The sequence below is a fragment of the Chrysochloris asiatica genome, unplaced genomic scaffold (genome assembly GCF_000296735.1).
Source record: "Chrysochloris asiatica unplaced genomic scaffold, ChrAsi1.0 scaffold00033, whole genome shotgun sequence".
Taxonomy (NCBI): Eukaryota; Metazoa; Chordata; class Mammalia; order Afrosoricida; family Chrysochloridae; genus Chrysochloris; species Chrysochloris asiatica.
The window spans coordinates 15,497,825-15,510,659 of record NW_006408551.1 but is presented as its reverse complement, the minus strand read 5'-3'; the positions used below and the strand labels follow the sequence as shown (position 1 = coordinate 15,510,659).

Here is a 12,835-nt window from a genome sequence, read left to right as displayed (position 1 = left end):
ACATGCAGATGTTGTCCCTGATAGACATTTTAAAAAATTAGAACAAGACAAAATAAGAGTCATTGACAAACTCTTTGGCCATGAGAGTGAACGATGTGTGCCTGTCCAGATGTTATAACAATTTTCATGATAAATATCAGCCTTCAGTACAGGACTGTAGCAGCATACTTTAATTTGGATTTTAAAATTTAACATAAATTATCTGACTTTGACAATAGCTGCCTAATATTTCAGTTTTGTTCCAGGTTCTCCTATGAAAATGAACCTAGTAGACATTTTTTCTTTCTTTTTAAAGCTATATTCCAGATCCTGTACCCAAAGACAAGTTTCTGACTTGATGGCTATGAACTGAAATATACATTAGATAATAAAGTTAATCCTTAATATATAGGCAATGATAAAAAGACACGTAATTTTTATGTAAAAATTCATTATCCACCAGTTTTAAGTGGTAGATAGTATTCACTTATTTTTAAATTATATGTAAACATTTAACTATTAAAATAAGTATGCTACTTATATATCTTAAAAGCTTTTTTTTACAATTATTTTCTCATGGAGTTAAAAAATTAATGCTTATTTAGCAATGAACATTTCAGCTAAGAACATAATTCCTTTATACCTAACATAAGATAGTTTTTAAAAACTGAAAACACCATCAGAAATTTTGAATCACATAAGTTTCAGCAAATGACATAAAGACACAGTCAAACCTAAGGATTATATGGCTACATTCATGCTTAATGAGAAGAAAACATCTAATGAGGCTGATATGTCACTGCTTGTGAGAATGTAAATTTTGCCTTGATAGATACAAAATATGGGCTTAAGGTGACCTGAATTTTCCATCCCACTCCAACAACAAAAAAATTTTTTGAACTAATAAATAACAAGACAACTTTCTATTCGTACTGGCTAAATCATAATTTTCTGGATAAATTGTGTCCACCACCCACATGTGATGACAAGCAACTTGCAAAGAGTATTCAAATTATTCAGGATGCTTTGTCCATTAAGAAAATAATATCTTATTCTGAGCAACGAATATATATAACCCCCACATCTGCTTTTAAAATGAAAGTCTGCAGATACAGATACAGGCATTTAATTCCTCTTACAGAACCATCTAGAATCCCAAAGTGAGCATCACTAGTTATGATCTGAAGCAACAAATAGTCCTACTTTGAGGTAGGGCTTATGTTTTGAAGAGACTGCCCAGTCTGTTAAAAATCAGAATGGTTCTTTATCTGATGAATTACTCCTGAGAGAATAACGCAAATAAAATATACTCAGAATAACATTATTAATGTAAACATACCTGAGCCAGAATCAAATTTGGTTTCAGACCTGTAAAGGGAAAGAAATTTTTGACACTATAAAAACTGTTTGTAAAATAGCAAGTTATTTGATGCAGGAAAACACAGAAAGATGCAACAGTTACATATTTTGGTATGTGGATCAACAAGTAAAATATGTTTTAAAAATTTAAGTACATAATTTATTTTATACATTTTAAATGAATGCATTACCATAGGTCCAATAAATACATGCATTTCATACAGACAGCATGATATGGAAAATACATAAACTTTTTCAGTTTGTTTTTGAGAAAAAAGATAAATCATATTTAAAAAAATCACCTGGTACCTTCAGATTACGTAATGAAAAAAAATTAAATTATCGTCTTTACTTATTATTAAAGATTTTCAATTTATCAACACCAAGTAAAATTTTCACTAATCTCTTAGCATGGAGCAAATGAACCTAGTAACCCCATACATTTAATAAGGAGGAAAAAATCTGAGGCTTTGTGGGAACATTATGTTTCAGATATAGGTTAATACTGGTTGTAAATTCAGAAGCCTTTGAAGCTCTTGGTTCGGCTGTGGGAAAACTTCTGTCGGGTAATTACTCTCAAGATGCCGCTGATGTGCTGTCAAGCAGAATTAACCCTATGACTAGGCCTATCTACACAAGCTACTATAAGACAGCATTGTCTATATCTAACTCTCAAACCAATTAGTGGGCATACTCCAGTCGGATTTATATCACACATTAACAATCAATAGTATATATGTTCACAGCTGCCACAGCAAGATACAAGAACCAACCAGCAGGAGTCCTGTTAAAGGATGTTACATTGACAGAGAAGTTTTTTTCTTTTTTTTTTTTTTCCCTTGGGGAAATGTAGTTAACTAAGAGGATTTTTTTTTTTTTTTTTTGAAATTATGCCAGGGTACCAAAGCACCTTTGGAAGTAGTGGCTTTCTTTACCTAAATAAGCTTCAAGAGAAATCATCAAAGGGAAATAGTTGTGGTTTTTTTTTTTTTAAGAAAAAAAAAAGGGTAAAAAGAAGCTGCCTTGGTCATAAAAATTTACTTTCTCAAGTATTCCAAAATAAAAAGTTTCATCTGATTTTTAAACAAAGTTAACAACTGTGTAAATAAATCATTACAACCATGGTTATCAATAACCAACATTGTAATTCAGATCTATATTTTCCCCAAGCGCTGGCTCTACCACAGGGTTTCATTCTCAGGTCTTCTCTTAGATGTCCCTGCCTCCTATTCCAGGTACAAACCCATTTTCACCTTCTCCTCTCTCCTATTCTGTAAGCCTCCTATGTTTCCACAACCCTGGAGCATAGCTCTAAACCACACTTAACTACACGTTACCCCGCTGGTTTCATTGTCTAGCTTTCCAACAAAGCTGTAACTATGCCTTATTAATCTCAGAAGCTACAGCACCTAAATAATGTCTGGTAGTTCTGTTCAACAAGTGTCTATTGAGGGAAGTTTCTGCATGGGTCCCCATGGGTTCCTCCTCCTTTCAGCATACAAGTGTTCGTGAATTAAAGTCCTTTAAATCCATGCCCTATTTTTATTATCCCCTTCATTTCTACTTTACAATCAAGTTCACTGAAAGGATCCTTACAGTTAGCTACCATGGAGCTGACCCCTCAAAGGTAAGTATCTTGCTATATTCCTTACCTCTGTACAATAGCATTACATTCAACCATTTAAGACAGAAATCGTGGCCTTATTCTAGATTTCTTCTGTTCTTTCAATATCTAATTGTTGTTGTTATTAAGTGCCGTCGAGGCAGTTCTGACCCACAGTGACCCTGTACAGGGTTTCCGAGGCTGTAAATCTTTACGGGCGCAAAAGCCTCATCTTTCCCCCACGGAACAGCTGGTAGTTTTGAACTGCTGACCTTGCGGTTCGCAGCCCAATTCATAACCACTATGCTACCAAAATATGTGAGCAAATATGATGTGTGTTAACTGCTGGATAATTCCTTTAAAGAGAATTACACCCTGCTCCTTTTATCTTCTCATTACCTGGATTGTGGATGTGATCCAAGGAGCTGAAGTAGCCATCGTTTGATTATAGGAGAGAAACTGATATTAAGGAAGAAGCTCTGGGAGCAAATTGGACTGTTGCAAATCAGACTGCTAAACTCAGGGTCAGCAGTTTGAAACTACCAGCTGTTTCACAGGAGAACGATGAGGCTTTCTGCTCCAGTAAAGATTTACAGCCTCGGAAACCCTGTACAGGGTCGTTATGAGTTGAAACCAACTCCACAGCACCTAACCTAACCAGAACAATAAGGACAACAGAAGGAGTCTGTGGAGCTGCCATTATCAATTCCAAACTATCTTGTTTAAGTCACTATTATCCTGAAGTCCTGTCACAGCAATTAAGCCTGCATCTTATCTATGAGAGCAATACTGCCACATTTAAAAAAAGAAAAGGAAATAATGTACAAAACTGAATGATTAAGCAGTTCATAGAATATTCAATAGAGAAATACTAGTCTTTTATTTATGTGTGTGTGTGTGTGTGTGTGTGTGTGAATTGGTTGAAGGTCTATCCAATAATGATCATATTATCAGTTGTATATTCAGCAATTCTACATATTGTGTTTCATCTCATTGATTTCAGTCCCCTCAGTGTAACACCCTATGTGGCTCCATAAAGCAAATATTAAATCAATCTTGATGCCTCATTCTTCATACAGTCCAGCTTCTTGAATTATTTGCCCAGCACATACAAATTCACTAAGTATACTGAAAGGATGCATACCTGACCCACACTTTTCCTGATTTAAAACCCCTTGTTCTGATCCAATGACTGCTTCTTGATCTAGATTCCACAAGAACACAATGAAATATTGTAGAATTCCCATTCTTCACCAGTCTGTCCATAATTTGTTGTAAATCACAGTCGAATGCCTTTGCATAGCCAATAAGACACAGATACTGTCTGCTCTGAGCAAAGATCCATCTGACATCAGCAATGATATCCCTTGTTTCATGTCCTCTTATGAAACCAATTTGATTTTCTGGTGGTTCCCACCTGTGATTTTGAATTATCTTTAGCAAAACTTTACTTGTGTATGGTATCAATGATGTTGTTCAATAAGTTTTGCATTCTTTGGAATGGGCTTTAATCACCTTTCTTTGGGATTGGCATAAATATGGATATCATCTAGTTGTTTGGCCAGGTAGCAGTCTTCCAAATTTCTTGGCATAGATGAGTAAGTACTTCCAGTGTTGCATCCATTTGTTGAAATATCTTAATTAGTATTCCATCTATTCCTGGAGCCCTGTTTTTCACTAATGCCTTTAGAACAGGTTGGACTTCTTTCTTCAAAACTATCAGTTCTTGATCTTATGCTACATCCTGAAATGGTTGAATATCAATTCAATATTTTGTCCATGCTGTTGTTAAGTGCTGCTGAGTTGTTTCTGACTCTTAGTCACCCCGTACAGGGTTTCCAAGGAGTGGATGGTGAGTTTGAATTGCCAAACATGTAGTTCAAACCGACGTTTGGGTCCAGTGCTTATCCTACAGCACCACACCAGGACTCTATTTTTCTGCCCACAGACTCCTTCAATACTGCAACTCAAGGATTAAATTTTTCTTCAGTTATTTCTGCTTGAGGAATGCCAAGTATGTCCTTCTCTTTTGGTTTTCTAACTCTATGTCTTTGCACGCTTCATTATAACACTTTTATTTGCTTTCTAGAGCTATCATTTGAACTCTTCTGTTCAGCTCTTTCACATCATCATTTTTTTCCATTCTTTTTAGCTACTTTATGTTCAAGAGCAAGTTCTACAGTCTCTTCCAATATTCATTTTGTTTTTTTTCTTTCTTTCCTTTCTTTTTAATGGCCTTTTGCTTTGTTCGTGTATGATGTCCCTGATGTCTTCGTGTATGATGTCCCTGATGTCATCCCAAAGATCATCTGGTCTTTCGTCATTAGTGTTCAATGCACTGTCTCTTCTCACTTTGTAAGAATGTTTCTAATGATTTTTCCTAGTACTTCAAGTTTAGTGTTGCGTACACACTTGTTATGGGCTCTTTGTAGAGTAGACACACTTGAGATATGATAAACATGTACAGCCCTACATGAATTTCACACATAGTACTACTAGTGTTTCCTTATTTTCGCTGGAAATTTTCATTCCTACCCAAGGTTGTAATCAGAAATAGAACAACATATGTGATAGCTAACAGGTTGGTACTAGACATAATTATTAGTAGTTTCCAAAAGTTTAATTACCTAAAAATTGACAAAAGAAATTCAAACAAGAACAAACCCACATCAAGTACGGCAGAGGCAAAGATTCTTTTCATCTTTATACACCGTGATTACGACTGAAGATATCAGTAGAAAATGACAAAGGTGGATCATCCTCTGTACTAGACAGAATTCTGTAGGGATTCTTTAGAGAGGTAAAAGAAGTCCTATGTAGCTCATTAAAATCTAATTGCAAACCTGCTTTACAATACAGTTTAATAACTAATATTCTTAATGACAGTTGCAAGTCATGAAATTAGTAATTAAATTATATGGCTTAGTAAGAAAGGTATTATTTGGACAGGATTAAATTAAAAAATCAGTAGTCAAAAAATTCAGAGTTTTAAAATAGATGTCTAGGTTATCCAGAGAACATGTTTAACCAAAGCATGTCACTGTACACAGACAGAATCAACACAAAACCAAGAAGAGAAAAATGTGTAGTGGGTTAAGTTTTGGGCTGCTAAATGTAAGCTTAGCAGTTCAAACCCACCAGTCACTCTACCGGAGAAAGATGAAGCTTTCTGATCCCATAAAGACTTACAGCTTTGGAAATCCTGGAGAGCAGTCCTAGTACATACTGTAGAGTCACTATGAGTCCAAATCAACTTGACAGCTGTGGGTTAAGAGCAAAGCAACCATGGAGAGAAGATCTGGTTTCCAGTCTCAGGTCTACTTCCTGATTCTACCAAGCAACCAAGCAACCAACCAACCAACCAAGCAACCAACCAACCAACCAACCAACCAAGCAACCAACCAAACAAACAAACAAACAACCAAACAACCAACCAACCAACCAACCAACCAACCAAACAACCAACCAAACACACCCCCCCTTGCTGTCAAGGCCATTCTGACTCATGACTACCCCATCTGTAGCAGAGCAGAACTACTCTGAGCTAAATGAGGCTTTCTGCAAAGATGCGTTGTCTCAGAAACCCTCTACAGAGTCACTATGAATCGGAACCTTCTCAATATTTAACGACAGTAATAGTGTTTATGGAAGTCGATCACCACGCCTATCTTTCACAATGCCGCTGGGTGGATTTACACCACAAATCTTTTAAGTTGTTGTTGTTGCTGTTAAGTGCCTTTGAGTCAATTCTGATCACACCAACTCTATATAGGGTTTCCAAGGAGCAGCTGATGAGTTTGAACCATTGACCTTATAGTTAGCAGTCCAAAGCTTATCCTAAAGTGGACTATGTGAAACACTAGGTAGTACTATGCAAATGTAAAGTACTTGTGCTGCAAGAAGGGGATTGAAATAGCTTGCTAATAATAAGGGTTATAGTGCCCCTGTGGGGTGGGACCACACAAATAAGATATATGGGACCCTAATATAGGGATTAGAGTCCTGGTGTGGCACTGTGAGTTAATGCGCCAGACTGCACAGCTGCTTGAACTACAAGGTCGGAAGTTCAGGCTCACCAGCTGCTCCTCGGAAACCCTATACAGGGTCGCTATGGGTTGGAACCGACTTGACAGTACTTAACAACAACAATTTAGGGATTGATAAATTTTGCCATCCTTCTTTGTTTAAAAGGAACCATCCTAGATGTGAAGAGGGGAGGAATCTCACTATCATTAAGAAAATGAGCCAGGAGTGGAGAACTTTTCTTCCTGATGGTAGTGAAATCCCTACCCTGAATCTCCTTGATCCAGAAGACAGAAATCTGTGACGTCAGAAATGACAAAAGACAAGTGAAATGACAGAGAAACAGCAGTAACAGAGGCAGCAGAACAAGGAGACCAATAGAAAGTGGCATGGTAGGCTTGAAAACTTGCTGGCAGAGTGGAATGTCTCCTGGGCATTTAATCAGAGGAGACAGGCTTACCTGCACACAGAGCTAGAGCTGAGTGTCTTCAGGCTGAGGCTTACTGACACAATGGGCATTTACTAGCAGAGCTAAAAGAGCTTTGTAACACTTGCTCAAGCAGGGCAGAGGCCAAGCAGCTCCCTGGCTACGAGGCTAAAGACCTGACAGATACATGCCTGTGAACATGGCTGAACAGAGGCTGTCCTGACCAAAATATTATATCCAGAGCATTTCTGTTAACTTCCCTAATAAACCCCATAAACATTGAGTATCATCTTCAAGTTCTGTGTGGCCACTGCAGAATAATAATGAACCCATCAGAGAAGCAGAAAGTGTCATGAGAAGGATGGTTAGTATCAGAGTTGGTATAAAGGTTGTTTAATGGAGGCATGTCTGACTTTACCTAATAAGAATCACCAGCCTGGAGAAGCCGCTGCTGGTTTTGAGTCTCCTTTCCCCTTGTGAAGCTAGAGGAGGTCAGACACTACCTCCACACCATTTTTACAAATGCCTACTAAGTACTCTAGGCACTCTAGCTATCTGGTAGCATAGCTGTTAACCTAAAGGTCCAGCAGTTCAAATCTACCAGCCACTCCATGGGAGAAAGATGAGGTTTTCTGCTCCCATTAAGATTTACAGCCTTGGAAATCCTATACAGGGTTACTATGCGTTAGAACCAACTCAATGACACACTACACCAACCAAATTATATTGAGAACCAAATTAATAATTGTCTAAGTGAAGGAAAGGTATTACGGGGATGGATTTAACTTGAGAATTTTAGGCTTACTCCATTAAAAATTAACTTTAATATGTTGTTGTTAAGTGCCTTTGAGTCTGCTCTGAAGCACAGTGATCCTGCATAAGGTTTCCAAGGAGTGGCTGGTGAGCTTGAACCACCGACCTTGGGGTTCAAATCGACCAGTCCAGCACACTAACCCACAGTACCACACCAGGGCTCCTTAATATAGGAAATGCTTTTCATGAAAATCTTATTATTTTATTTTACAAAATAACATTTCTATTTAGAAACATTAAAAGCCAATGGATGGCAAACTTTCTTGGGTAAATAGGGAAGAAAGTCATTTATTTTTCTATCCACTTATTCATTCAACAAACATCCTGAACTCTGACCGGGTGCCAGCCACTGTTCTAGACTTTGGGGATAGAGCAGAGACTAAGGCAGACAAGGTTCCTGCTCTCATGGAGAGCACAGTCTGGTAGGGCGTCAGAGAGCAAACAACAGCATTAAATAGATTCTTCCAGATAGAGATAAGTGCCTGCCATGAGTAGGATTCAGACAAGTAAGAAATAGAAATGTCATGGGGTAAAATTTATTTTCAATATAGAGGTCAACGACATATATTCTGAGGAAATAACATTTGGGCTAACAATTGAAGAATGAGAAGGAGCTCACATGCGAAGGCCTCGAATAGAGAGATTCCAAAGGAGAGGGCAAATGAGAAAACTCAAGCATGGCTAATGCAAAGGAGAAGAAGGAGGGAAAGGTAGTGGAGAAGGAAAGAATGAGACAGAAGGAGAGAACGAGACAGAGAGCAAGAGTGAGAGAGTGGAACAGAGAAAGAAGGAGGGATGGAATGAGGGAGAGAAGGAGAAAGGGGAAGAAACAAGGAATAAGAATAGAAAAGGGAAAGGAGTGGGAAAGGGAAGAGCAATGCCAACAACTCTAGAAAGCAGTGAATGAGAGGGAGGATTCACTGGAGATAAAAGTCAGATAAACAGGCAAAGATAAAATCAGGACTTTAAAGGACATACTAAAGAGTTGTGATTTTAAGGCTACAATGAAATCGTTTAAGAATTGAATAAAGGGAGAGGCAGCAAGATGATGGATTAGGCAGAAATACCACACAGACCGTCTATAACAAAGATACGGAAAACCAAATGAAACAGATGTAAATGACAGTCCTGGAACCCTGAGCTTCAGATGAAGGGACAGAGAAGTGGACTGAATGTTTATTAGGAAATGAGGCTGAACAGAGGTGGCAAAAAAATGGTGCCAGCATCTTGAACTTTTGCAAGGATCTTTGAAGGCAGAAGATGGCTTGGAGGCACAGAGGCATACTACTTACTGGCAAAAAGAAAGGTGTGATTTTTTTTTTTTTTTCTTGTTCCCCAAATCCCCTGGTGACAAGAGACCTGGCCAGCCTCCATGCACATCCATCCCCAGAAAAGCTTCTGCTCTCCAGATGGTCAGAGCTGAACACTCATGACTCACACAGTTGCAAGTCTTAGCAAAATGAGTTGGAAACTATCTGCACCATGAGACCTGCTGCAGACCAGCAGAGCTAGTTCTGGCCAGCTCTGGCCTAGAAGAAACCCATACCCCCAGCTGCCCTTCAAGTTGGAAAGACCCTGATTCCAGCTGCTTTGGGATCTCCATGAACTACTTTTGGATTGGGTGCCCAGAAGAAACAGCATCTAGGACTACAGGAACTCTATCTAGGACCAAACCAACACCATCTCATCTCTTGCCCACCTACCTCATGCGTTCCATAGCTGGCAGAAGCCCCCAAAGGTTTTGCCTTTCTGGGTCTAGCATCAGCCCTGGTTTTGTCCTTTAATTGTTTTTGTTTGTTTATTATTTCTACACCTCTCTTTACCTTCTTTTGTTTTTGACTCTATCTCCTTTCTTTTTTCATATTTCTTCTGTTTCTATTTATCTGCCAACCCCCACCACTTCTTTTTTCTTTACCACTTCTGATCTCTCACTCTTTTCTTCATCCATCTCTCTGTGTTTAGTTCTTTTTCTTTCTTTCTATATTCTCTAACTTTTCTAGTTACTTTTTATTTAGTTTCCCTCTTGTCTTTTATGATTACTGCATTTTGTTGATGCCTGCTTTTTATCTTCTTCTTTCTCCTTTATTATTTTCTTTTTTTCACTGTTGTTTGCTTATTTGTTTGGCTTTTTCCCTCTTGTGTATGTTTCTCTTCTTACCTCACCCAACAGGGAACAATAACCATGCCCATAAACCCAGACATAACTGCACACTCTGTTGGGTGAGAGCCAATCCCAGCTGCTATATACCTGATCAACAAAAACAGTCAATAGCCACCAAACAAACCCTACACTGAACTGCATGAATAGAGTGCAGTGCACATGTTTCTATTCTCTAAGCACACCAACAAGGAGGCAGTAGGTGAGTGCCTAAGAACACACCAATACACCATCCTGAATTAAATACAAATACAATGACACCACAATGTCTCCAAGGCAACAGAAAATTTCCATTCACTTGAAGAAACAAGACAGAGTGGCACAAACAAGTGATTTCAAGGCAGAGCCAGATGTTTTGGAAGAAGAAAATGTATTGAAACTTCCAGACAAAGAATTCAAAAGAATGATATCTAGTACCTTCAACTGGTTGATAGAAAGAAAAAGTAATAATTCAAGAATACAGTATAGGAACAAACAAAATAGATAAAAGATTAGAGACAATACAAACACTGAAAATAAAAATCTAGAAGAGCAATATCAAGATTTCAGAAATGGACAATACATTGAAAGGACAAAAGGAGTAAATCTGAATCAATGGAAACCCAAATTAGGGAGCTTGAAGATGTCTCTCTCAATACTAGTAAGCTAAAAGAATAATCAGAAAAAAGGAAAAATCCAAAGAAATTCTAAGATTCATGTGGGACATCATGAAGAGGAATAATTTATGGGTGAATGGAATTCTGGAATAGGAAGAGACAAAGAAAAGGACAGAAAAATAGTCAAAGAATTGTTGGAAGCCAATTCTCTAACTTCATGAAAGACAAGAAGATAAGCAAGTATTCAAGAAAAGGAACAAACTGCAAATAGGTGCAAAAGAAAATCACCAAGACATATCATAATTGAACTTTCCAAAATCAAAGACAAGTAAAGAATCCTGAAATAAAGAATTCAGGAAAAATGAAAAGTTACCTACAAAGGAGAAACAATAAGACTAAGCTCTGATTTCTCAGCAGAAATCATGCAGGCAAGATAGCAATGGGAATTCTTATACAAAACTCTGATAAAATAGGCATCATGATAAAAACCAGCATAAGAGACAAAGGGCATTATATCATGATCAAAGGGGCAATCAAACAAGAGTACATAATCATAATAAATACCTATGCCCCCATTGAAAGAGCTACACAATACATAAGAACTCTAACAGAATTGAAGAACGAAACATACCATTCTACAAGAGTAGGAGATTTTAATACACCACTTTCAATGAAGGACAGAACAACTTGAAAGAAACTTAACAATGCCATAGAAGAACGAAACAACACTATCAAACAACGTGACCTCATAGATTATACATAGCAGTCAGCTCAAAAACAACACAATACACACTTTTTCCCAGAGCACATGGAATAGACTTTATGTTAGTTCACAAAGCACGCGTCAATACATTTTAAAACATCAAAATACTACAAACCATCTTCTCAGATCACAATGCTATAAAATTAGAAATCAACAAGATGAAGATCAAGGGAAAAAGTCAAATGCATGAAAATTGAATAATAACTTCCTTAAAAACTAATGAGCAATAGAATAAATAAAAAATGAAACAACAACAAAAAATCCTCGAATCAAATGAGAACAAAAACACAACATACCAAAACCTTTGGGACACAGCAAAATCAGTATTTAGAGGAAAATTTAAACCAATAAATGCACACATCAAAAAAAGAAAAAAGAATCAAAATCAACACCTAATACCTAATACTTCCATCAATAAGGAAAAGTTCAAGTGCCTACTGTCACCAGAAGAAAAGAAATAATAAAGATTAGAGCAGAAATAAATGAAACAGGAAAACTGTCATAAGAATCAATTCATGAAGTTGTTTCATACACTCAACAAGCCTTTGGCAAGTCTAACAAAAGAAAAGATGATGCAAATAACACAAATAAAAAATTATATTGGTGATGTCAAAACAGAACAAACAGAAATAAAAAGGCCAATAACAGAATATTATTGTACTACAACAATGGCTTCACTGGTCAGTTCTACCATATATTCAGAGAAGTACTGATACCAAATCTATTCAAACTATTCCAGAACATAGATAGATGAAAGGGTGAAAATCTCCAAATACACTTTATGGATCAAGCATAACAATCATATCAAAATCAGGCAAAGGCATTACTAAAAAAGAAAAGTATACATCAATATACTTTACAAACAGATACAAAATTTTGCAATAAAATATTACAATGCAATAACATTATCAAAAATAATACATCGTGACTAAGTGAGATTCAGATCAGGGATGCAAGGATCATTCAATATTAGAAAAATAATCAATGTAATCTACCACATAAATAAATGAAAAGAACTATGTTGTTGTTGTCAGGTGCCATCGAGTCGGAACCGACTCATAGCGACCCCATGCACAGCAGAACGAAACAATGTCCAATCCTGGGCCAACCTCAC

At 37.2% G+C, this 12,835-nt stretch overlaps 1 protein-coding gene across 1 annotated transcript in view; it reads right to left on the bottom strand.

Moving 5' to 3' along the window:
- The window catches only part of LOC102815921 (methionine-R-sulfoxide reductase B3, mitochondrial-like), a 194,164-nt gene that overhangs the window by 114,704 nt on the left and 66,625 nt on the right, over positions 1-12,835 (bottom strand). The window contains exon 5 of the mRNA XM_006859608.1: positions 1,319-1,347. Coding sequence (XP_006859670.1) covers positions 1,319-1,347 — 29 coding nt within the window. The remainder of the gene's footprint in view (positions 1-1,318; positions 1,348-12,835) is intronic.